Source organism: Mytilus californianus, unplaced genomic scaffold (genome assembly GCF_021869535.1).
Source record: "Mytilus californianus isolate M0D057914Y unplaced genomic scaffold, xbMytCali1.0.p SCAF_13, whole genome shotgun sequence".
In the NCBI taxonomy this organism is placed as follows: domain Eukaryota; kingdom Metazoa; phylum Mollusca; class Bivalvia; order Mytilida; family Mytilidae; genus Mytilus; species Mytilus californianus.
The window spans coordinates 4,422,496-4,448,866 of NW_026262615.1; the positions used below are offsets into that span (position 1 = coordinate 4,422,496).

Consider the following 26,371-nt stretch of genomic DNA (forward strand, 5'->3'; position numbering starts at 1 on the left):
AAATACATTTCAAAACGTAGATATGTATCCAAATTTACTGTTTATTTTGTCATACAAATGAACTATTTCACATCCTTGTGAATATGTGTACTTTCATTTGAATTGTAGTGAATATGACTTGATGATGAACTATCTTTTCCAAAAACTTAGTCTCGTACGGACGGACGAACGAAATAAAGGACTGGACAAGATAATGTCCTTAAACCGAACCATGGTAGACGGGTAAAAATATATAGATGATATTTTCGCTGATTAACCCCTTTCGTTTCAAAACTATGGACAATCTACAAAATTGACTCGCTATTGATAAGTTGTTATACATAAATTGCAGGCAGCAGTAGTTAGCAGTAGTTAGCAATTGTTTAAATCTTATCAATCCATAGGAGATACAAATCAATTTAAAACCAAAATAACTGCTTAACGTTCAAAAGAAGCGAGATAGGATGCGTGGATTAGGCACGCGTTTCCTGTTTTAATGATCCATGATCGGGGATAGAAAAACTCATATGGCAGACACAATGTAAATCAAAACTTAATTTATTCCCACATTTATTTAAAAAATAAAACACACAAATGTATTAATGATTAAACAGGTGCTAAATATTACCAAAGAACGTTTTCATCGAATGCTTTAAATGCTACCAGTCACCAATTGATATTTCCATAAAATGTCTTGCATATTGTTTACAAACATACGCGAATCGGTTATAGGTGTAAGTTAAAGACTTATCGTCAGGCTACAAAGAATAAACTTTATGTTTGAATTTGAGTGAAGTTCAGAAGAGCAAACTGTATGTTTGGACTCGACTGATTCACACAGACTACGTTTTCGGAATTAAGTGAAATTAAATCACAATGACTGTGTTTGGACTTGGCTGATTCACACAGACTACGTGTTCGGAATCAAGTGAAAGTAAACCACAATTACTGTGTTTGGACTCGACTGATTCACACATACTACGTGTTCGGAATCAAGTGAAAGTTAATCACAATGACTGTGTTTGGACTCGGCTGATTTACACAGACTACGTGTTCGGAATCAAGTGAAAGTAAACCACAATGACTATGTTTGGACTCGGCTTATTCCCACAGACTACGTGTTTGGAATCAAGTGAAAGTAAACCACGAGGAATGTATTTGGACTGGACTGATTCACACAGACTACGTGTTCGGAATCAAGTGAAAGTAAACCACAATTACTGTGTTTGGACTCGACTGATTCACACATACTACGTGTTCGGAATCAAGTGAAAGTTAATCACAATGACTGTGTTTGGACTCGGCTGATTTACACAGACTACGTGTTCGGAATCAAGTGAAAGTAAACCACAATGACTATGTTTGGACTCGGCTTATTCCCACAGACTACGTGTTTGGAATCAAATGAAAGTAAACCACAAGGAATGTATTTGGACTGGACTGATTCACACAAACTTTGTGTTCGGAATCAAGTGAAAGTAAACCACAATGACTTTGTTTGGACTCGGCTGATTCACACAGACCACGTGTTCGGAATCAAGTGAAAGTAAACCACACCGACTGTGTTTGGACTCGGCTGATTCACACAGACTACGTGTTCGGAATCAAGTGAAAGTAAACCACAATGACTGTGTTTGGACTCGACTGATTCACGCAGACTACCTGTTCGGAATCAATTGAAAGAAACCATAATAACTGGATGTTAAGAATCAAAAGAATGTAAACCACAAAATCTTTATGCTTGAACTCTACTTTATTAAACTACAACAAATGTATATTTGAATAGTGTGAATATATAAAAAAAACCTTCATGGGTGGACTCTAATTGATTAAGCACAAAACTGTGTGATAGGATGGAAGAAAAAAGAAAACCTAAAACACACCTCCTATAAAATTCAGATGAAAGTAATTAAAAAATTTTCCACAATGACTACGATGAATTATAGTTATCTTTTGTTGCCAGTTAAATGCCGTTTATTTCTAATCTTCTTGATATGCTGACAAATATCAATATCGTCCTTTCCTTTTTGGTTATTTTCTTTTCTTTCCATTAGTCTTTTTTTTCACACAAAGTATAAGAACAGAATTATTCAGTTCCGTTATCACCTGAAAGAAAGTGCATAGTATACAATAACGATAAAATTGTTCTCAATTGTCTACTTACATTAATGCAAACTAAAAATGAATGTTCTTGCAAAAATTGTCAGATTGATTGAATAATATATTCCAATTTGTATATTATATGAACTTTTTTTCTTATAAACCTATAAAAGTCAATGCATATTTGTTATTCAAATAATATGTTCACGATTTGTTGTCCGACCCCTTCTTGACTTATTGTCCGACCCCTTTCCTGATTCACTGTACGACTCCTTTCCTGACTGTTGATTATCTTTTGGTCCTTTTCTTTGCTTCGCCTTGACTTTGTCTGTTTATTTTCGACTTATGAGTTTGAATTTCCCATTTTATAACAATTTGATTTTATTTTTTTTTTATCTTATCGTGCTATAGTGTTACCTAGGAACGTTTGCATAAACTTTAAAACCGTATAGAATTCCGCTTGTATGTGCATTCTCTTATTGTTGAAAATCGAGAATCTCATATCGTATTGTGTAACTTGTGTGTTTAGCCCTTGTAACCCAATATGTTTTTTCAAACTTCAGAATAAATTTGCTTAAAGGTGTTTTTTTGTCAACTAACTTCACATATAAATATGATTCAGAAAGGTGTTTGCTGTACACGAAATTAAATTAAAGCAGGTTTTACTGTATAATGATTATAGAAATGAAGTTGATGATAATTAAGTTTTTATTGATAAAAAAACATTGATGAGGGTGTTTATAGTAATAGTTACCATAATCATGAAGTAATCACAATTTGTCCTGTGTAAGTTAACCTAATTAACAGGAACAACTTTGAGCTACAAACCTGGCAGTCTGTTGTATTAAACTTTGTGATTTCAGTATCTTTATTAAAATCAGCACATGATCCAGCTTTCACTTCTATCCTATTAACCCAATATATAAATTTTGTCATTAAACAACAAATAAATTGGTTTCCACGCATGGATCTAAATAAAAACAAAAACTTAAAGGAATGAAAAATGAGGATTATTGTTAATTATAATTGTGTTAATAACAAAATGCATAAGGATAGAAAATAGCAATATTTGATAAAACCAACTGCTAAAATTCTCCACAATATTTTGGTTGCAAGAGAAAATATGACTTTCATCTAATGACATGTAAATGTATGTCACTACGTCATATTGATATTTGTTTATATGTGCCATTAAGTCATCTGGACAATTGTAAGTCTGTGTCACTATGTCGTATTAATCGTTTGAATGTCACAATAACATAGCTATTGTGTGTGTCATTGTCTGCATGAGACAGGTAAATGCGTGTCACTATATCATTTGAATACTTATAAACGTGTGTCACTTTATCACTTAAAATATTGTCAGAATATTCTCCTAAGATAAATAAGAATCATTTTCATAGATTTTGTAGATTATTGTCTAACGATAACTAGTTTATCTAAAGTCATGATTTATCTTTAAAATATAATTTGTTTATCCGTACTCCTTTATATCATTGGTGCAGGACAGACCTCAACCTCATCTTCATGAAAGTACATTTTAGAATAGAAAGTCCATAAAAATGCACGACTATTTTTTAGTGGTCAAAACCTAGGACCGTGTGGCATGTTTTCATCATTTATATGCCTCTAATTTCTAAGAGTTTTAGCTTATACTAAAATCTGTACATCCCTTCTCCTTACTGTGGGTATTCATCATAATTCAATTTGACCGCTCTCCATGTGTTTGCATACTAGTTAAACTCCTAAGTAGTGCCTCTACGAGATGAAACTTAGAGCTAATCTCGTGGTACCAGTAGGTAAACATAACATAATATCTATGAGTATTATGTGTCTGCCGAAAAGAGGCATATTTTGTGAAACAGCTTTATTTACAAAATGCAACCTATACTACTTAGACCACTCGGCCACCGAGTCCCCTGGTAGTGATGAAAAATGAAAACAAATTTTTTTATAAAAAAAGTAATAAAGAGGAATCATACTGACAAATATTGTAAATTAGGGATCGTCGAAAACTGATTTGCTTCTAAACTGGTTAATTTGTTGTCATCTACAACTCTGGAATAAACAAATTATCACTGATGACTTGCATAAGTTTCTATGTCCTGTCGAATTGATAGTTTTTTTATTAGCAGTTATACCATATCTTCTTTTCTCTATATTCATTATGAAACGGGTATGTGTGTGTCACTATGGTAGATCTAGTTCGTTAACAATTGTTAAGGCCAATTAGTCGTTTGATAATAAGGTTTCGTCAACAATTATATTATCAACAACGTATTTTTTTAATATAAACCTTAACAAATTGAACGATCTTCTAAGTATGATAACTATCTAGATGATGGAAAAATATATGATAATAAAAAGTCGATCTCCAAGTATGTGGTAAATCAAACAGAAATCATACTTACAAATATTTTAAATTTCGGGTCGACGAAAACTGATTTGCTTCTAAACTGATTAATTTGTTGTCACCTAAACTTCTAAAATAAACAAATCATAACTGATGACTGGTATACGTTTCTACGTCCTACGAAACTGATACTTATTTGGTAGATAATTGCAAAGGCTTATCAGTCGTTTGATAATTAGGTTTCTTCAAAAATTATATTATTAAGAACGTATTTTAGATCTTAGGCATCTACAATTTGAATGACCTTCTAAGTATGAAAATTTTCTAGAAAAAATATATGATAATAAAAGGTCGATATCCACATATATGGTAAATCAATTTTCATTAAAAACTATATCTAGATGATTTATTTTAGAATTGTATCCTTGAATATGGAAAGAAAGTAAATAGGCTTTATTGTTTCTTTAAAGTTATTTTTTTCTTCAAAGTAGTTTTAATACAATCAACACGAAGCGTTTTAATGAAATATTATGCGAGTTAAGTATGACTTTTGTAGACAACCTTTTTTGTTCATATTAAGTTTTGCAACAAAATACAAATATATGTAAGCACTATAATTATGAACATAATACTGGAAAGGGAATGATATAAAAACAAGTGCAAACTTAATCCAATATCACGTGACCAAAATCTTGGGAAATTAACACCGTCTCTTTGATATTTGAAATTTGAAAAGTAACGTAAGGCTAATGAGGAAAACAAACAAGCATTTGCATTATTGCTACTTTTGTTCTATATCAGACTTTTGTTCTCAATCGAAAGTTCATAGATCAAATAAATAGATTTCAAAAAATGTTTAAAATGTTTTGAAATTCAGAAGATAATCTAAAAAAATTATTTTAAAAATTAATAAAATAATATTGAAACAAGACTAAGGCAGACCAAAATTGCATTCTAGTCATGACTGAAATGTTTACAAAAATTCATAAATTTTCAATTTATTTTCAACAGTGTACAATATAGAATTTGATATATATTCAATAGTAGTATATAAAAGATCGAACACAGTATTTTAGGCTGAACGAAAAAAAAAGAAGAAAAAATTGCAGCGTTACACGTGAACATCATGAAAACAAGTCTAGTGTTCTAATGCATGCTTTTTATTTATGGAATATTGCAGAATTTCGATCTGTAAAAATGAAAAAAAGAAGTCTATGGATTTAAGTTATTGTTTTTTTTTTTTTTTTTTTTTTTTTTTTTTTTTTATTTATTTCTGCATGCTCATTAATGTACAAATCTATTAGATTGATACTGAATACTACTTACAAAAACTGTAAGGATGCTAATTCAAAAAACAAATCTTTATGAAATGAGGTTATGATATTTTTATCCAGGTTTCGCATAATGAATAAAATGTTCAAGTATTTGCATTTTTACTTTTTTGTTTTAAATCGAACATTTATAAAATAATAGATAATTACGTAAAACATGTGCAAACTTAATCCAATATCACGTGACCAAAAGCTTGGAAAATTTAACACTGTTTCTTTGATATTTGAAATGTGAAAGGTGACGTAAAAATAATGAGGAAAACATGAGAAAACAAGCATTTGCATTATTGATATTTTTGTTCTAGATCGGAATTTTGTTCTCAATAGAATAGATGAAATAAATAGAGCAAATATAAGAAGATCATTGTAAAAATAATTTTAAAAATAAATAAAATAATTATGAAACAAGACTAAGACTGACCGAAAGACAAATATTTTTGTCTCCATTCATGACTGAAAAGTTTACAAAAAATCATAAATTTTCATTTTACTTTCAACATTGTACACGATTTATTTGATATTTATTCAATAGTAGTATGTGAAAGATCGAAACCGAACACAGTATTTCAGGCCGAATGAAAACATACAAAAAGAATAACATTGCGACGTTTTATGTGAACATCATGCAAAAAGTTTAGTTCTCTTATGCAAGCTTTTTATATATGGAATATTGCAGCATTTCTATCCGTAAATAAAAAAAGTCTATGGTTTTTTACTGTTTTGTTTTAAGTTTATTACTCCATGCTCATTAGTGTACAAATCTATTAGATTGATACTGTTTTGGTACTTAAAATACTGTAGGGATGCTAATCCAGACATCGAATGTTTTTGTAATGAGGACTTGTTATTGTTATCCAGGTTTCTGAAAGAATGAAAATTAAGTTGCAAAAGATTTTATACTCCAAAACTACATAAATAAGTTTATACAGTTTTATGACATGATTTTGCGCAATTTAGAAAAATAAAAGAACCTTGCATTTCATTTCAGTAATCATCCTGATAACACTTCATTCTGAATCAACACTTCATTCTGAATCAATGTTTTTGTCAAATTTTCTAGTATTAATATATATGGGTGTAAACGCCGGAAGTATATACTGTCTACATAATATAATATATATAATGTGAAAGGTAACGTAAAACTAATGAGTAAAATGTACAAGTATTTGTATTATGACTATTGTTTTAAATCGAACATTTATAGATCAAAGTAACAGATGATTACGTAAAACTTGTTTAAATTTTATGAAAACAAAATGATTAGAATTGTTTGCTGAAGCATAAAAATAACAATTATAAAACCAAAATTAGGTTGCTTACAGTCTTAAAGCAGTATATGGACGTTCGAACTCATTAAAGCCTTACTTAACGACTAAAACTAAATTGTTGCAGTTTTCAAGACTGTTATGAAGTAAAACTTCAGTGTCCAAATGCATGCTTTTTAATATAGGCACATTTGCAGTGAAATCTGTTTAAGAAAGTACAGTCTTAGATACATTGTATTGGAAGTCTCATATATAATAATATCTGCCTGTTTAATTTACAGTATATAAAAAGCTTGTAGATGGAAGCTTGTTCATTGATTTTTGAAAGGTCATAATGATCACTCTTGACTCCATGCGAATGTATCAATGTTTTACATAAGGGACTCGATTTGAATTTTCCTTGGATTTCAGGTTTGTTTTTTTTTTTTTTTTTGTTATTTTACTTTTTTTGTTTAAACAAGTTTAGTCTTAAATGCTTTTTTTGGTTGTCTGATAAACCAATATTCTCCTGTCGTATTCAAGGTTTATAGAATGCTTGATGATAAAAATAATCTACTGTGGATTCATTATTATTCTTTGGATACCAATTTTCGTGGATTTCGTGGGTTCATGGGACCCACGAATTTAAATGTTCAATGAATTGCACATTTTACTTGGAATGCATGCAGCCTTTGGCAAAAGCACGAAATCAAATACCTACGAAAATACAAGTTTTCCTTAATCCACGACAATTGGAAACTATGAAAGTAAATGAATCCACATTAATCTCTAACTACAGTGTATTGATTAGATAGAGAAATATATCTTTAAAAGTAAATGGGAAAACAAATTGTGGGTAGGAAGTCATCAAGACATTTAGTACCAATGCATTGCCATAAGATACAACTATGAAACATGAATGTGAAAGAAAGCATAATGTACAACAGTAGATGTGGTATGATTGCCAATGAGACAACTCTTCACAATAGACGAAGTGACACAGAAATTAACAAATATAGATCACCGTACGGCCTTCAACAATGATCAAAGCCCATACCGCATAGTAAAATATAAAAGGCCCCGTAATGACAAAAATAAAACAATTCAAACGAGAAACCTAACGGCCTAATTAATGTACAAAAAAATGAACGAAAAACAAATATGTAACACAGCAACAAACGACAACCACTGAATTACAGGCTCCTGATTTGGCACATACATACAGAATGTATGATAACTGTTTGTTATATTTCGCAATATGGATGAAGAACATGAAGAATGTAATGTTTTGTCAAATAAATCATCTCACACATATTCAACTACATTGCAGTACTTACAATACGTTGTTTCCACAGGAATATGATCTGGTATTCGCGTATTCTGGAATAGCAAGTAAAATACACTAAAGACCAGTAAAAATTTTCCAGTAACCATAAACTATATCTGAAACTTTCAAAGCATTTGAATATCCTTTAAGCTATTTGAATTATATACGAATAATCTAGTATCTTAGATGTACAAAATGCAATGTGAACATGATATCATGTATATAATAAAAAATCAATTAACTGAAAATTTCAATTCAGGTGTCATTTTAAAAAATTTTTAAGTTGCTTTATATACAATGAAAAAAGTTCACTGCGTTATTAACTAAACATGACTTAAACCACAAATCTCTACCAGGCTTAAGTAAGTAGTTTTTATAAGTTTCCAGTAACAATAAAATATATCTGAAACTTTGAAAAAATTTGAATATCCTTTAAGATATTTGAATAATGGTCGAAAGTTCTAGGGTTTTAGATGTACATAATGCAATGTGAACATGATATCATGTATATAATAAAAATTCAAAACTGAAAACTTAATTTATTACTTGAAATGTTTTTTAATCTGACCAGAAATTATTTCTTTGATCATCTTGTTTTATTTTTATTTTAAAGGTGATACACATTGCATATATATATATATATATATATATATATATATATATATTTATAAGTATTGATAAATTAAGGTGTTGATGATTATATTATATTTATTGTTAAGTTTTGGTTTCAATGCTATATCATGTATGTTAAATATATTTTTGATTTCAAATTGTTGATAAAATTTCTAGCCAAGGGAATATCTGTTGTTAAAAACAGTTCCTTAATTGATGAAATTTAATAGATAGATACAAAATATGGGTTGGTTAAGACTTGGTCGAGTATGGTTCAGACTGGTCGAGTATGGTTCAGAGTATGTCGAGCATGGTTCAAACTTGGTCGAGTATGGTTCAGACTGGTCGAGTATGGTTCAGAGTATGTCGAGCATGGTTCAAACTTGGTCGATAATGGTTCAGAAACTTATAAAATGGTTAAGTACTGGTCGAGTAAAGGTTGAGCACAAGTTCAGACTGTTTGGTATGGTTCAGACTACAGTCGAGTGATATCTAGTAAATTTCAGACCAATGCAGACTGGTCGAGTAAAATTCAGTATAGTCGAGTACATATATAGGCCATGCCAGACTTTTACTGGTTTGTAGTGATAGGTTCCATTACAAGAACACGGTGCAATACATCCTTGTACTAAATCACCTGTTGATAAGCTTAAAATCAGCATAACTTTTACTGTAAACAACATCCTTCTAAGTTATGTTATTCTTCTAATGTTTTTTACCAAATGTATCTGAAATATGTCATAATAATGAAAATAGTAACCTTTAATGTCTGCAAATATCAGAATGACCATACAGTCATTCATACGTGTTAGATCACTCTCTATTTTAAAGAGATCAATAAAGAAAAAGATATGTTTATTGCCATGGCTTTTCTTTACTGAAACAAGTGTGGTGTTATTCTATTAATAATTCTTCTATTGTTTTTACCAAATGTATCTGAAATATGTCATAATAATGAAAATAGCAACCTTGAATGTCTGCAAATATTAGAATGACCATACAGTCATTCATACTTGTTAGATCACTCTCTATTTTAAAGAGATCAATAAAAAAAAAGATATGTTTATTGCCATGGCTTTTCTTTACTGAAACAAGTGTGGTGTTAATCTATTTATAAAGCAAGGTTGAACATATCATTTTCTTCGAAAAATGTCCGTACTAAGTCAGGAATATGACAGTTGTTTTTCACTCGTTCTGTTAATTAATTACGTTTGATTTAACAGGTTTTTTTCTGTTGTATTTTAGTTATTATCTTTTATGAAATTTACTAGATCTTTTTCACATTTTTGTATGCCATTACTATCACATAATTGTAAAGTAACATCAGCAACTCAAGATATGCTGAGTGAATAAAATGAAACTAATAAAACTGTCTTTGAAAAAACAACGGTTGATAATTTTGTAACGTTTTAGGAAATCGACACCGGAAGTTAGTAGCTTTGGTGCATTAGGTACCAGTAAAGTAATGTATGAGGTAAATATAAATGTACAAAGTTTTCATTAGCGCATATGAAATGATGCAGCACTAGCGCATATGACATGATAGAGCATTAGCGCATATGATATGATGGAGCATTAGCGCATATGACATGAAGGTGTTGCAACATCTAAATGAATCCGTATAACGATGAAAAAAATATTCCAAACAATATAACGGGGATTTGTTTTGCCAAGTTATCATGCCAAAAAACACATGCCTAATATCTAATATGGTTTTAAGTATCGCAGGTAACCATATAACATTTATTAGCTTATGTGTTATCACTTTTATAAATTCAGAGCTTGAGATTGCCATGTATTTGGCATATTTTCGTTTAAACAGCATAGATTCTTCAAACTTTAACACCGAGCAGTGCACAAGAACCAACTGCTATCAGACAGGAAAACAAAACAGTATAAGTAAACCAATATCTGAATTGTTGTTCAGAAAAAAGTAAACAATTAAAGTAAACAATAAATGTATTATTTGAAATCAATGATAGATTTATTTTCCCTTCTCCAATATCTCATTGTCTACCGCTGTTTAACGTTAATATTTTATGAACACATTCAAATGGCTACTCTTCCACAGAAATGAATAGACAGTAGCATGATCATAATTATATTCTTTGTATGTGAAATTATAAATAGACAGTAGCGTGATCATAATTTGTTTGTATATCACATTACGAATCGACAGTAGCATGATCATATATTGTTTGTATATCACATTATGAACAGGCAGTAGCTTGATCATATACTGTTTGTATATCAAGTAATGAAACCAGACTTACATTCAGTTGTACAGCCAACTTCAAGAATTGTTGCGTAAAGCCAATGTTGTGTATCAACATACCATGGACTAAGATATTTATACTATATTATAAAACTTTGATCATGCAACAGATGTCTCGATGGCAGTTTATCATGCATATTAAAATCTTATCATTATAAATTATATGAGTAATATGTATAAAGATAAAACTAGAATAGCCAAACAACACGTTTGTTTTTTTTTCATCAATATTTTTCACACGAAATATTAAATATATCATCAGATTTTTAAATGTATGTATAAATTAGGTTTTGATGAAAATTATAATCGATATTATTCATATGCATAACGTAAACAAAAAACTGGTCAAACAATAGATTAATCTAAAATTGAAAATGTTGCTTTATATGAATGGTGTGCTTTCTGCTATTATATATGATATATTTTTCATGGTGGGATGAAACCCTATAAAACTATAAAATTTTGGAAAGCAGTAATGATCAACATCTACATACTTATTTTTGTTCTTATCTGTGTAAAAGAGGTACTGTCAATGTAAATGACACTGTTTTGCATCAATCAGAAGTCAGAACTTCTGCTATGACATGCAATATCATTGATACAGTCAAAAATTGTAATAACAAAAACAACTATCATAAATCAGACGTTCATTTGCTGTAGCACCAAATTAACGAACGTTTAATAAATGTTCACATAAATTATTTTGCTTTTCTTTGCATCATAGAACTAAGTCTCGTTACATTTTTGCATACAAAAAATACAGTTGAAAAATTTAGTACTTTTTTTGTAAAAATGTAAGGGAATTATTTCAGCCGTAATAATAAACTTGAAGAGATGACTCAATATGATAAACTTTAAAAAGATGACATATATTTTTAAGATAAGAAAAACATGTAAGACGCATCACACAAATTTGTTATTACATCTAAGTTCAACTTCACACGTCCATTGTCAGCCACATTTTTACCTTCATTAAGTTGTCATTTTGTCATACACATGATACATTTATCGTTGTTGGCAAAAATAGTTTGACCAACGCCCAAGTAACCTACTTAAAGAAATACATGCATCTAACGTTCCATACCATAGATCAGTAGATGAGTGTGAAATACTTTTGTACAAACTCATTAATATTGTTGAAGGTTTATTTCATTTTCTCTAAAGTTATTCAAAAGACCCCATAGTTATTTCCTGAGTCAACATGAGTTAATTACTAACACATTATTGAGTTAGATATTCTAGGACCAAAATATGGCGTTGCACCATTGAACTTTCTTGAAAAGTTTTTTCCAAAACTATTGGGCCTTGTCGTCGATATGTCAAGGTAAATTTTCCATTGGGAAAGAACCTTTTTAAAGCTAATGAATATTAATAAGGAATGATGCGTCTCCATAGTGCCGACGCTGTCCAATTCTTTTCGCTGATCGTCAATCGCTTGCGTTATTTGTACTTTATATTGATAATCTCTGTAGAATTAGATTAATATTAATACTGTTTTTTTTTTCATAAAACACATATCACATAATTAAGCAAGCCATAACTTGTTTTTTTATAAAAATCCTTCTTGTCATTCTCGTAACGGAGGAGTGGCATGTTTTCCTTATTAAAAGGAAAATTGTACGACCTTAATTGACAATATGTATTTATTCGTCATTTTGCTGTTTTTTAACCATTTATCTTCATTATCACTAAAATCAACACCTGCAGATGCAGCTTCTCTCCTTTTTTAATCTGTTCTGTGAAAATTATCCCTGAACTGTATAGACAAGCATGATCATTGATGGTCCATAGTGGTTATGTGACATTTAGAAGACGTTTGAAAATTTAATTATAATTGAGACAACCCATCAACTGTCCTAGAAAATTTGTATGCTAAGGTTGCAGTTTTGATAGCAAATTAAATAGTTGACCAGTTGACATGACTTAATTTGTAGTTTTCCTGAAAAATAATACATCGTACAACTTTGTTATCAAAAAGCAAACTAAGTACTATTGTTTTATACACATGCATATTCATGAATCTACAATCTGTCGATACATGTATCTTGGTATTGCACAAGTTCATGTCTTTCTCTTACTGTTTATGACGTCTTTACACTAAATCCATTTGATGTTGGATGTGTAATGATTGATAATTTAGTCTTAGATGCATTATTTTTTTATTAGTTGTTATTGGCTTTGAACTAGCTGGCAGTAACTGCGAGTACTCTCAGATCTGTACTTAGTGTCAGTGGTTGTCGTTTGTTGCTGTGTTACATATTTGTTTTCGTTCATTTTTTTGTATATAAATTTGGCCGTTAGTTTTCTCGTTTTAATTGTTTTACATTTGTCATTTGGGGGCCTTTCATAGCTGACTATGCGGTATATGCTTTATTTATTGTTGAAGGCCGTACGGTGACCTATAGTTGTTAATTTCTGCGTCATTTAGTCTCTTGTGAATAGTTGTCTCCTTGGCAATCATACCACATCTTCTTTTTTATATTTTAAGGATTCTCTGTTCTGTTTTCAAACGTTAGTCAATAGTTTATATTTTAACTTTTGTCTTATCTACTTTGTGTCTGTTTACCTCTATTTCTTAAAACCATGAAGCCAGTCAAATAAAAAATTAAATAAGCCATATTGATAAATATGTTATAGTATATTATTCAATCTTTATTCTTTTTGTCTTGCCATGACGGAGTCAAAAAGCGAGACATAAGTATGCTGTTTCCGGCGTCGGCTACCGCGGCGGCGGCGGCGACGAAGACGGCGGCAGCGGCGTCAACAATGTATTAGTTTGTGATTACGTCTAATTTATGGTAAACCATAAGTGGTAGGTCAATGACATTTGGCATGCAGTTGTATTAGCATTGGCACATCTCATTACTATGGAAATTATTTAGCCCTTCCCCCCCTAATCAAGGTCTACTGACTTTGAAACTTTTCATAGTTTACATGTATTAGTTTGTGATTAGGTCAATTTATGGGGAACCACTAGTGGTAGGTCAATGATATTTGGTATGCAGTTGTATAAGCATTAGCACATCTCATTTCCATGGCGAATATTTGGTCCCGCCCCCTCAGTCATAGTCTATTTACTTTGAAACTTTTGCTTAGTTTACATGACTTAGTTTGTGATTAGATCAGTTTAAGATGAACTGCTAATGTTAAGTCAATGATGTTTGGTATGCAAATTCATTGGGATTTGCAAGTATCGTTTCCATGGAGATTGTATAGCCCCACCCCTGATCATGGTTCATTGACTTTGAAACTTTTACATAGTTTACAAGTTAATGTTTGTGTTTAGGTTTGTTTAAAGGGGACGACTTATAATTAGTCTATGGTATTTGGTATGCAGTTGTATTAGCATTAGCACATCTCATTCCATGGAGATTGTTTAGCCATGTACCTTCAGTCATGGTTCATCGACTGAATATTTGCATAACTTACATGTTAAAGTATTGCTATTTTAATTTCAACATTTGCATTATCAAAATTACAAAAAGGCGAGACATATCTCTGTGATAACAGTTTATTTAGAAAAGGTTTTATATACATGTTGTTCAACATTTTTAGAAGAAATGTAAATCACAGAAAAAAAATAATTATTATAAACTGGATTGTAGCTCTTCCTGCGATATTTCTCCTACTTAGTCCTTGGAAGAAATGCAATGAAAAGACCTTGCTGCCTATGTGATCAGCATGATAAAAAAGATTCAAATGAATTTGCTACAATACATAAAGGCAACAGTAGTATACCGCTGTTCAAAAGTCATAAAGCAATTGAGAGAAAACAAATCCGGGCTTTGCCCGTGTATGTAACAACGTATTTGATTTTAAGGAAAGAAATCTCTGTTTAACTGCAAAATTATTACACCAGGGTTTTTGATATCACAAACTAGTCAAATCATTTACCAAAAAAAAAAGGCAACAGTAGTATACCGCTGTTCAAAAGTCATAAATAGACTGAGAGAAAACAAATCCGGGTTACACACTAAAACCGAGGGAAACACATCAACTATGAGAGGAAAACAATAAACAGCAGAAACACTGAAGACAAAGTGCACCAAAAACAAACGCCAACATACATAGAAACGGACAATTTGATAACAACTGCCATATTCCTGACTTGGTTTAGGATATTTGAAAAAAAATGTTGGGTTGAACCTGGTTTTATGGCTAGCCAAACCTCCCGCTTATATTTCATTTTTAAAAAATATCGCTAATATGACAACACTTCGTGACAGGAAGCCAAAGAATAACAACGAGCATCTTCCAATAACGACAGCACAGGACTCCACAAACAGCATGAACAGTGACATATATATAATCTTGAAATATATACAATTAAATGAAACGAGATCGAAAAGTTAACAATTAATTTTACAATATTGTCCAAATAATTATCATGATTATGACGGCATTGAAAGGCTATTTTAAATAAATGATGTGACGACGTCATAATTATTTGGACTCACACAATACTTTATCGATGGAAAATGGAAATTAACTCGACTATACTGACAAATAAGACATATGTGAAATGTACCGAAAATACAAAATTCAAACCACAAACGATAAGACATAATACAATATCCAACTGAACCAACAATATAAGCATCATAACTAAATACATTAATATTGGATGTATAAATACCGAGACACGTCGTATAGCAATGTAAATTCACACTCGACAAAACAGTCATATTTGGGAATAGGTCACGTTCGGTACTTAGCAGACGACTAGCAACATAGATGTTAACCACAATCTAAGACGTGGTAAAATGTCGTTAGTAAGTTTAGACACAGGCACATCGTATAGATCAACCAATTCGTGATGGTGTCCATAAATTTACGGAGTGTCACTTTTAATCTTTCCTCCTCATAACTCTGTTGGAGCAGTTCCTGCGGAAGGCGCACACTACTATATATGTTACTGCTGAGAAATGGGAAAATGATAATTGGGAAAATGAAATCATCCCGTTTGTCATAGACTTTAGTGTTGAGTCGTCCATCTGTGTCAATATTGAGGAAAAATCCTTCTAGAATCAGTAGTATCCTTAATTTGAAGTTCACTGGGATATATGAGATGCAATTACTGACTGCATTATGGGTTATTCAGTGATAGGGCATCATCAGTACTAAATTAATCATTGGTTCAAGTGAGTCATTCGTAAATATAAATCAACATGCAGACATCTTATAGGTTCAGGTATTTTACATCCAATCTTTTATGGTAATATTCTATTCAAAGCACAAAAATGTCGGCATTCACATCAAAAGCTAACCAAACCTTTAAACAGACTTATTCAGTTAATATATTCAGGGATATAGTTAAAATACTGTTGTTAGGTCATTAAAGATGGCATATTCTGGAATTAATATTGATTCACTCATAGTGTCTTTGCATCGGATATAAACACATTTATTCTAAAACCAGTTGTTGGCATGATACAGTTTATGTTCTTCTCATATATTTTATGATGGTATGATACTAAACCCTTAACGGGAGGTATTGTGCTTGATTTTCATTTGATCAAGACAGAATATTCCAATCAATTTAGTTGAAGTATGGAGCTGGCATTTCAGTAACTGCTAGTAGTCCTTTGTTAATCTATGTATCATTGTCATTTTGCTTAGTTTCTATTGTCACCTATTCTGTCATCGGACTCAGACTTCTTTTAAACTGAGTTTAATTGTTCGTATTACTGTGTGTTTGTTTATTCTACATTGGCTAGAGGTATAGGGGAGAGTTGAGATCTAAAAAAACATGTTAAACCTCGCTGCATTTTTGCCAGGAGCCTCTGGCATATGTACGTCTTCTATGTTTTTTTTAATTTTAATTCATCTATATGTTTTGGAGTTTAGTGTGACATCCATTTTCACTGAACTAGAACACATTGTGGTTTAGGGGCCAGCTGAAGCCCGCCTCTGGGTGTGGGATTTTTCTCGCTGTATTGATGACCCTTTGGTCGGGTTGTTGACACATTCCCCATTTCCATTCTTAATTTTATTTTGATATCCAATCATATCTTTTATACAAAAATGGTTTGAATTTTTTTATTAAATATAAAAAATATGTTTGGGTTAATTGCGATTATATTTTTTAAATAAGTCAAGAAATTCAATTACCAAATATTACTACCCAACTTGTTTTTGATTTATACACTGACTTGATGGTAAAAATTCACCAACCGTGTCAACTTGGCAAAACAGTATACACACAAGTTTCATTCTTTTATATTAAAATGTATTATACAATATTTGATAAAACTTGCAATCAATATTCTAGAGGCGATAGATGTACATGTTTAAGGACAAACTTTTGATTCAATCCATTCAATTTTGATAATGATCTCCATCAAAGGTGAAGTTGTTGTTCTTGGGTACCAGCATAATCATTTTGACCAGGCATTCAGTGGGTGGATATTTTACTGGTCGAGAATCCCAAACTTCTTCACATGCATCAATGCCATCTGCATGTTGAGTACTCGTGTAGAGGGAGGTGACGTCCATAGAGACAAGTGTCGTGTCGGAGGGAAGTGGATTTAACGTCTGTATTAAGATAATCGGTTGTGTCTTTGATGTGAGATGGTAAGTCTTTAACACGTTGACGAAAATGAAAGTCAACGAATTCCGAGATTTTTTCCGTGCTGAAACAATAGGTCTTCCTGGGTTATTGGCCTTAAAAATTTTTGGTAAAAGATCAAATCTGTCCGGTTTTTGATTGTCTAGTATCAAATATTCAAGAGTTTTTTCATCGATGAAACCATCGTCCTGCATTTCTACCAAACTATCAATTATTTCATTATCTACAAATTAATGAAACTGCTATGGGTACAAAAATGGCTCCATATTATGCCAACATATTTATGGGCACATTAGAAAAACAAATTTTTAAATCTTCTGTCGAAAAACCGCTTTCCTGGTTTAGATTTATAGATGATGTGGATATGAAATGGAACAAAAGTAACGAGGATTAAGATACATTCATCACTCATACCAACAAAAAGTTAAATCACAAAAAATACTGAACTCCGAGGAAAATATAAAACGGAAAGTCCCTAATCAAATGGCAAAAGCAAAAACACAAACAAATCAAACGAATCAACATACATCAAAGTATCAAATTTACTCATGAGAGATCTAAATCCAAAACCACCTTCCTCGATACTTCCAGCTCCCTTACAGATGGCATTATATCTACAGACCTATATTCTAAGCCTACTGATACTCACCAATACCTGTCCCCTAAAAGTTGCCATCTTACCCATTGTACTTAGAGCATTCCGTACAGTCAAACACACAGAGTCAAGCGAAAATGTTCAAACACAGAAACAACTGAAAAAAGACTAAATCAACTCGAAACAAGCTTAAAGAGAAGGGACGATAATCACAGAACTATTCAAAAAAGTTTTCAGAAAGCGGAAACTATCCTTAGGAGTAAACTGTCTGCGGGTTGAAGATTCTGTTCGTTTGTGTGACGAAAACGCTGCAAATGCGTCCTACAGATGCATCACTCATCAACTTTTCACAGTAAGGCACCCAGAAATAACTATGGGATATTTTGCAATGTGACCTGCAAAATAATGAATGCTATTTACAATCTAGTATGTTTGGTTTGTGGCCTCCAATATGTTGGTGAGTCAAAGTAGCCTTTCCACAAACACTTCAATGGCCATATGAGTGATATCTCAAAGAAGCCACTTCTACCAGTTAGTCAGCATTTCAGACAGTCGGGTCTTAAACTAGATGACCTTAATCGCATGAAAATCCTAGTGATTGAATAAAACATTCACTTAAAGTGATGCCCAGCGACAGGTTCGGGCAAGCTTTTGGATAAAGAAACTGAATGTACATCATCCAAACGGCATCAATAAGAAATACTAGAAGTTTTATTTTACATTCATTTTGGGATGTATATAAACACAGTTACGTCTATTGAGTATCAAGATTTGTTCTATATTATGATGTTCAAGTTTGGGTTTAAATCAATAGACCAAAATGTACCTGTATAGTTGAGATATTTTACACATACTATAAGTTTTGTTGAAATTATTGACACTGACAAAGGCTATTTGTTAAGCCGAAATATTTGTCAACACAATTTTATAATATCATCTTCGTATGTTATCATCTAATATTAGTACCGTTGTGCAAATTTGTAGACTTGTATAATGTTTTCGTAATGTTTTGTATAATAAAATTTGCAAACAAGATAATCTGAATATGACCCCTCATTGGATGTTTTCAGATATTAACATTAGCCACAAACAAATCTAAAGGATCAATGTAGAAGGTCTGATTTTAATCATATTGCATTTTTGCAACTTCTTTGACATTCCAATGAAAAATATGCCAGAACATTAACAGTGGTGATTAACATTTTGTTTTTAAATTTAATAAGATATATTAAAATCTTTATGCATGATAACCGAATTTTACCAGTCAATTTTTTAAAGAAATGTTCTACAAAAAGCTCCAGTTCTTGTTAGGATTGTTTCCCATCATCATAATCATGTGTAGTTGACTATGTTGCACAGTTTTTTTTTATTAAACCATTTTCAAATGATTTTTATTGAAGTTATCAGTCTTTCATCACACATATCTTTGTAAAACTTCCATGATTAAACCCTTATAATTACCATGTACAGTGTACAATGTACTTAGCCAAAGTGGCTTAGGATGACAAAATGTGAATAAAAATATATTTATTTTTAAATCTTTATAATGACCTGATTCATGCTACAATAATGAATAAAAATTAACAAATAATGAAAGACAGCAGGAAAAAGTAAAATAAAAGAACAACAGCAATACACTTGAAATACTTCCATAAAAATGTGAGTGATTAAGTAAACATGTCTGTGAATGTTTTCCTGTGAAACAGAGAAAGGGCATTAAGTATCGAGAACATATGAAAATAAGAAAATGTGGTTTGGTTGCCAATTAGACATCTTTCACCAGATACCAAATGCCGTAATGTTCAGAACTAAAGGTCGACATAAGGCCATCGACAATAAACAATCATACTGTGTAATTAGCTATTAAAGGCCATACATCTTGTAAATTATACCACCTTGTAATTGAAGGTGTTACCTATTATGTATATTTGTTTTGTTAATATATTGTTGTCAATATAATGAAATTTTATGCGACTATCATACAAATGTGAGGTATAAATAGCTTTCAACCAGTTTAAATCTTCCATTTTTTACATAACGAAATGCCTGTACCAAGTCAGGAATTTGCCAGTTGTTTTCCATTCGTTTGAAGTGTTTGAGCTTTTGATTTTAACATTTAATAAGGGACTTTCCGATTTGAATGTTTACTTGGAAATCGGCATAGAAACATGAAAAAAAACTATCCCAACAAATTCTTAAACAAAATGTTATTTATGATAGATTTGTCGATTTCGTAGAAAATATGATACATTTATCATTTTATGCACAACTTGTGTGGACAGCAGCGCGCAATAAAAAGAGATGCAAAAGACATCAAAGGGACATTCAAACTCATAAGTCTAAAACAAACTGAATTTAGCATGGTATACCTACTGAAATAAATATTGGCAACTTGACATTCCATATTTTCAGTCAGCATTGAGTTTGAAAGCATTTTATACAATTTCGTTATTTTTTCATGTATCGTATTATCCATCATTATGCAAAAGATCAATTAATATTGCCTTAGTTAAAATGACAAAACAACTAATAAAATATAAATTGTATATACTCGAATCAATGATATGCCTTTTTGTGATTCTTTGTTACATTTGTTTGTTTTTATAGTGATTAAGATGATAACATAATGGTGACTGCTGTATCCTTAATTTTGACATTTTTACCTATTGTGTCTGTTTGTTTTGTTCATGCATCGTTGTCAATATAATGGACTTTGATGCGACTGTCATACAAGTGAAAGGTTTAGCTAGCTATAAAACCAGGTTCAATCCACCATTTTCGACATAAGACAATGCCTGTACCAAGTCAGGAATATGACAGTTGTTATCCATTCGTTTGAGCTTTTGATTTTGCAATTTGATTAGGGACTTTCCTTTTTGAATTTTAGCGGAGTTCAGTATTATTGTGATTTTACTTTTTTATAGCGTTGAGCCTTCAAACCTAACGTTTTGTGTTAAAACGTTTGATCCGGTTTGATCTGTAAAATTAAGTGGTATGTCTGTTGCGTTAGCCTAATGGTTTCTCCTGTAATCCTATTAAGTGTAGCTTTCCGCTCAATGATCTTGGTCGGTCATGTTTTCACCTACAATTATGGTTTGTAATTTATTGCAATCATAATAAAATATGCAATTATAGCAATATAACACTCTAATGTCTCTACCCACAATTAATTTCCTATCATTTACAATATTGAGTTTTAATGGGGACAACCGTTGTGGTCTTTTAAATTGAATGGTATGTTTGTTGTATTTAGTCTCGTTGATAGAAGTAAAAAAAGCATTATAGCTGTGTTGCATTTAGCCGAATGGTCTCAATTATATACACGTAGGAGCATCAGTATATGCAAAACACTGCATGCTTCTGTCAACCGTTATTCAAACGTTTTTTCCGCTTAAGTATAAATATTGACGACACATAACGCGCTCCTAAATTTATTACTTCGAGAATTCAGACCTCCTATATCAAAACCTAGTAGCTTCATAATATATGCAGAAAACTTTTCGTGAAAATTACAATGAAATAATTTGAAGTGTTTTTGTATGTATACATGTGGGTGTATTATCTAAGGTGTAATTATCAGTCTTAGGCAATAGCGCGGCATTATCATTTGTTAAAAAACATTGATAACTGTTTAGATGCATAATAATTTTAAAAGCATTGAAGGCCTAGTGCTATCATGGAAAAAGTATGTTATCAATAGTAATTCAATATTTTTACTTCCCTATCTGATTGAGGGAAACATACGTCTTTCATCGTCAAATTTTACAATATTTTTACAGCTCTATCTGATCGAGGAATTAAACGCCTTTGATCATCAAATGTTTCGATATTCAAATTATTATTTGCATTATAATATAAAATAATCGTTGATCTGTTGTTTGTAATGCCTAGTTTATTGTATTTTAATTATACAAGAATGTTAATTAACACAACTGTTGTACATGAATCATTTGTCGATTGATGTTAAATTTGATAAATTCATCTTTAATATGAAATATTGATTGCTTATATGTATGATACATTTCTCGTTTTGGGGAAAACGCGTAATTCACCTACTTAATATAATACACATAACATAATAGAGAGACAATTTAACCAAAAGGAAGTGTTGTGGCTGTATATCATATATTTGTTCGCTAATTGTTTTGTACATATAACATATCATTATGATTCTTGTTGGAACTGTTTTACAATTGTTAATTCGAGGTCCTTTATAGCTTGCTATACAATGTGTTCATTGATGATTGCCGTGCGTTGACCTATATTTGTTAACTGCTTAACATAGAAGTTTAGGAACAATCATAGACACTGATTGAATGATTAAAACTAACTTACATAACGATTCCAGATTGCACATAATCAACGATGCGTATTTTAAACTTCTATAGTGTTCTAGAAGTTTTCGCTTCTACATTGTCCTAGAAATGTCCGTGACAATTATATATACAAACACAGAAATTAGACTTTTTAGACATTAATATATTTGGATTTTTAGAAGTTCTCTGGAATTGTTGGATGACACTTTTATTTACGTTAACTACATCATACTACATTGTGAACTTATTGGACATATACCGTTACAGTTAAGAGAGGAGAACTCCGGAGAAAAAAGACAAAGGATCTTTTATATTTTAACAATTAAGTTGACACTCCTATTTTTGAAATATTTCTTGTAAACTTGTGTAAAATAAATCTTGTTAAATTTTATTATTGATTTGTGTCTTTTTATGATTTCTGACCGTAACAATATTCTAAATAATTAAGATTAGTATCCTTAGAACAGTTTTTAATTTTTATTTACAAAAAATCGTTTCCATGAAGAAACCGTTCATGAGATGCATATGTTACGATTTGAAAGAACAATTAAACATATGCATTGAATAAGGTGTCGCCCAAAAGGGGATAAACATTAAACTATGATACATTAATCTTATACATTGCCCTTTGTGTGATCAAAGCGCAATTAACCTACTACATTTTAACGTATTGAGTCTTTTTTTTTTGCCTGCGCAGTGTTGTCCATGTGATTGAATTTAATGCGACTGTCATACAAGTGAGAAATTTAGCTGACTTCAAGACCAAGTTCGATCCCCCAATTTCTACATAAAGAAATGCCTGTACCAATTCAGGAATATGACACTGTTTTTGCATTTGTTTGTTGTGTTGTGATTTTTTTTTTTTGCAATTTCATGGGAGATTTTCCGTTTTAAATTTTCCTAGGAGTACGGTATTTCTGTTATTTACTTTCTTCTATAAAGAATGAAAATAACATGACATCCACTATTAACAATAAATATGATGATAAAATTGAGAATGGAAATGGGGAATGTGTCAAAGAGACAACAATCCGACCAAAGAGTAAAAAAATAAACAGCCGAAGTCCACCAATGGGTCTTCAACACAGCGAGAAAATCCCGCACCTGGAGGCGGACTTCAGCTAGCCCCTAAACAAAAATGTGTACGAGTTCAGTGACAATAGACGTCATACTAAACTCAAGAACATATAGATGAACTAAAATTAAAAATAATAAAAGACTAAAAAAGGCCAGAGGCTCCCGATTTGGGACAGGCGCGAATATGCGGCGTGGTTAAACATGTTTTGTAAGATCTCAACCCTCTCCCTATACCTCTAGCCAATGTAGATTAAACATACACATAGCAATACGCACAGTAAAACTCAGTTTAAAAGAAGTCCGAGTCCGATGTAAAAATAAGTAACAAAAGAAACTAAGCAAAATGACAATGACACATAAATTAACAAAGGACCACTAGCAGTTACTGACATGCCAGATCCAGACCTCAATTAAATTGATTGAAATATCATGTCTTCATGATATGACAATCAAGCACAATCCTTCCCGTTAGGGGTTTAGTATCATACCATCATAACATATATGAGAAGAACATAACCCGTATCATGCCAACAACTGAGTGAATTAATGTAAATACCAAAATACGCCATCTATAATGACCTACCAACAGTATCGTAAGTATATCCCTTCTGAATAAGTCTGTTTAAAGGTTCGGTTAGCTTTTAAGGTAAATGCCGATATTTTTGTGCTTTGTAAAGATATTACCATAAAGATTTGATGGTAAATACCTGAACGTATAAGATGTTTGCATGTTGCGTTATATTAACGAATGATGTCCTTGTATTGATGGAAACGTTTAGTAAATGTTTTGACTAGTTTGTGACATCAAAGATCCTGGTGTAATAATTTTTTCAGTAATACAGAGATTTCTTTCATTAAAACCAAATACGTTGTTACATACACGAGCCAATCGAACACATTGAGATATATAAACACCATAAGATGGTGACTAGGAACATCACCATATAAAAATTGATAATTAACAACAGGAAATGACAAATTATCTCTTTTACAATAAATTTTGGTATAAAGCTTCCCGTTAAAGACGTAGATATCAAGATCCAGGAAAGGGCAGTGTTCATTGTTAGTATTAGCTTTATTTAAAGTCAGTTCAGCAGGATAAATCTGTTTTGTGTACATACTGAAGTCGTCATTATTGAAAGCCAAAATATCATCAAAATATCTAAAAGTGTTATTAAATGTTTGTATCTGATTTTGTTTCAATGGGTCTTTGCTGATTTTAATTATAAATTGTAATTCATAACAATACAGAAACAGGTCCGCAATAAGTGGTGCAGTTAGTCCTCATTGCAATTCCGATAACTTGACGATATATGGAATCTCTCTAGCGAACAAAAATGTTATCTTGTAAAAATTCAAGGGCAGTTATAGTAACAAAAGCAGGTCCAATTAACATAGTTCTTTTGTTTGTTGTAACCAAAAAATGACCTAAAAGAGTTTGAACTTCTGCCTTTTTAAATGCCTATTTAATTAAGTGTGTGAATTTTTTTTTCTAGGTTTAACTGCAGTAATGGTGTCTAGCAATAGATTCATCACAATCAGATTTATACAATAAAGAAGTTGGTTTTGGTGAAATGAACATTGGTGAGTGATCCAAGCAACAGTACTGGTGTAAAATTTAGTATTCATCGGATTTGTCCAGACTAAACCTATGTCAGTTTAGTGCAAGTTTAAAATACACGTAGAACTATTAATTATTACACATGGTTATTATAACCCGTTCTTTTTGCTCTTTTCTATTAAATCTATCATATATAACTTGAATTAATGTTAAAGACTACATTTCTGAGTGTTCCAAATAGTCCTGAGCATTTTATAATTTCCCAAAATATACCTTCACTTCTTTAGTGTTCGAGCAAACCGGTCTCTGCTCTTTCAACGTGAGCTTTCAATATAGAAATATTTTTTTTGTCGTGAATATTAATAGATAATAACTGTTAAGTGTCTTTAAATATCAGCTGTATGTAAACTAAGCTAAGAAACAGGTGTCATGCAGGCTCCACCGAGCTATTACTCCTGTTTCGAACAGAGTACAAACACAAAGTAAAATAAATACCGAAATTTAAAAAGGAAAGTCCTTTATAAAATGTCAAAATCAAAAGATCAAACACATCTAACTAATGGAAAACAACTGTCATATTCCTGACTTGGTACAGACATTTTCTTATGTAGAAAAGGGTGATTTAAACCCATTATTTGTAGCTAGCTAAACCTCTCACTTGTATAACAGTAGCATAGCATTCCATTATGTTGACAACAATGTGCGAGTCAAACAAAAGACATAATAGGTAAAAACGTCAACAATTGGTGTACATTAGTCAACAGTGTAATACAATATTAATCACTATAAAACACATAACTGTTTCAACAAAGAAACACAAAACGGCATATAGAAAAAGAACATAAGCAAAATCGAAAGACTCAAAATTAGCACAATAACACAATGGCGTGATGTGTAAGTACCGATCCATGTCATAAGTATATAATAAAAAATGGACAAACAATAAAGGTTGAAAATAAACAAGGACAAAAAAGGGATCTTTAACACCTAATTAAGATGTTAGATACCGTCTGTCCCTAGAATCTATACTTGA

General features: G+C 31.4%; 2 protein-coding genes across 2 annotated transcripts in view; both read right to left on the reverse strand.

Annotated features, from left to right (window-relative positions):
• The window catches only part of LOC127723042 (uncharacterized), a 260,474-nt gene that overhangs the window by 4,893 nt on the left and 229,210 nt on the right, over positions 1–26,371 (reverse strand). The window lies entirely within an intron of this gene.
• Positions 1,696–11,288, reverse strand: LOC127723046 (uncharacterized). The gene is made up of 6 exons (XM_052229481.1): positions 11,220–11,288; positions 9,584–9,674; positions 8,345–8,387; positions 4,491–4,562; positions 2,908–2,986; positions 1,696–2,085 (listed from the first exon to the last, which is right to left on the reverse strand). Exons 2-6 carry the CDS (start codon positions 9,627–9,629, stop codon positions 2,011–2,013), a joined length of 315 nt encoding a protein of 104 aa, XP_052085441.1. The 5' UTR covers positions 9,630–9,674; positions 11,220–11,288; the 3' UTR covers positions 1,696–2,010.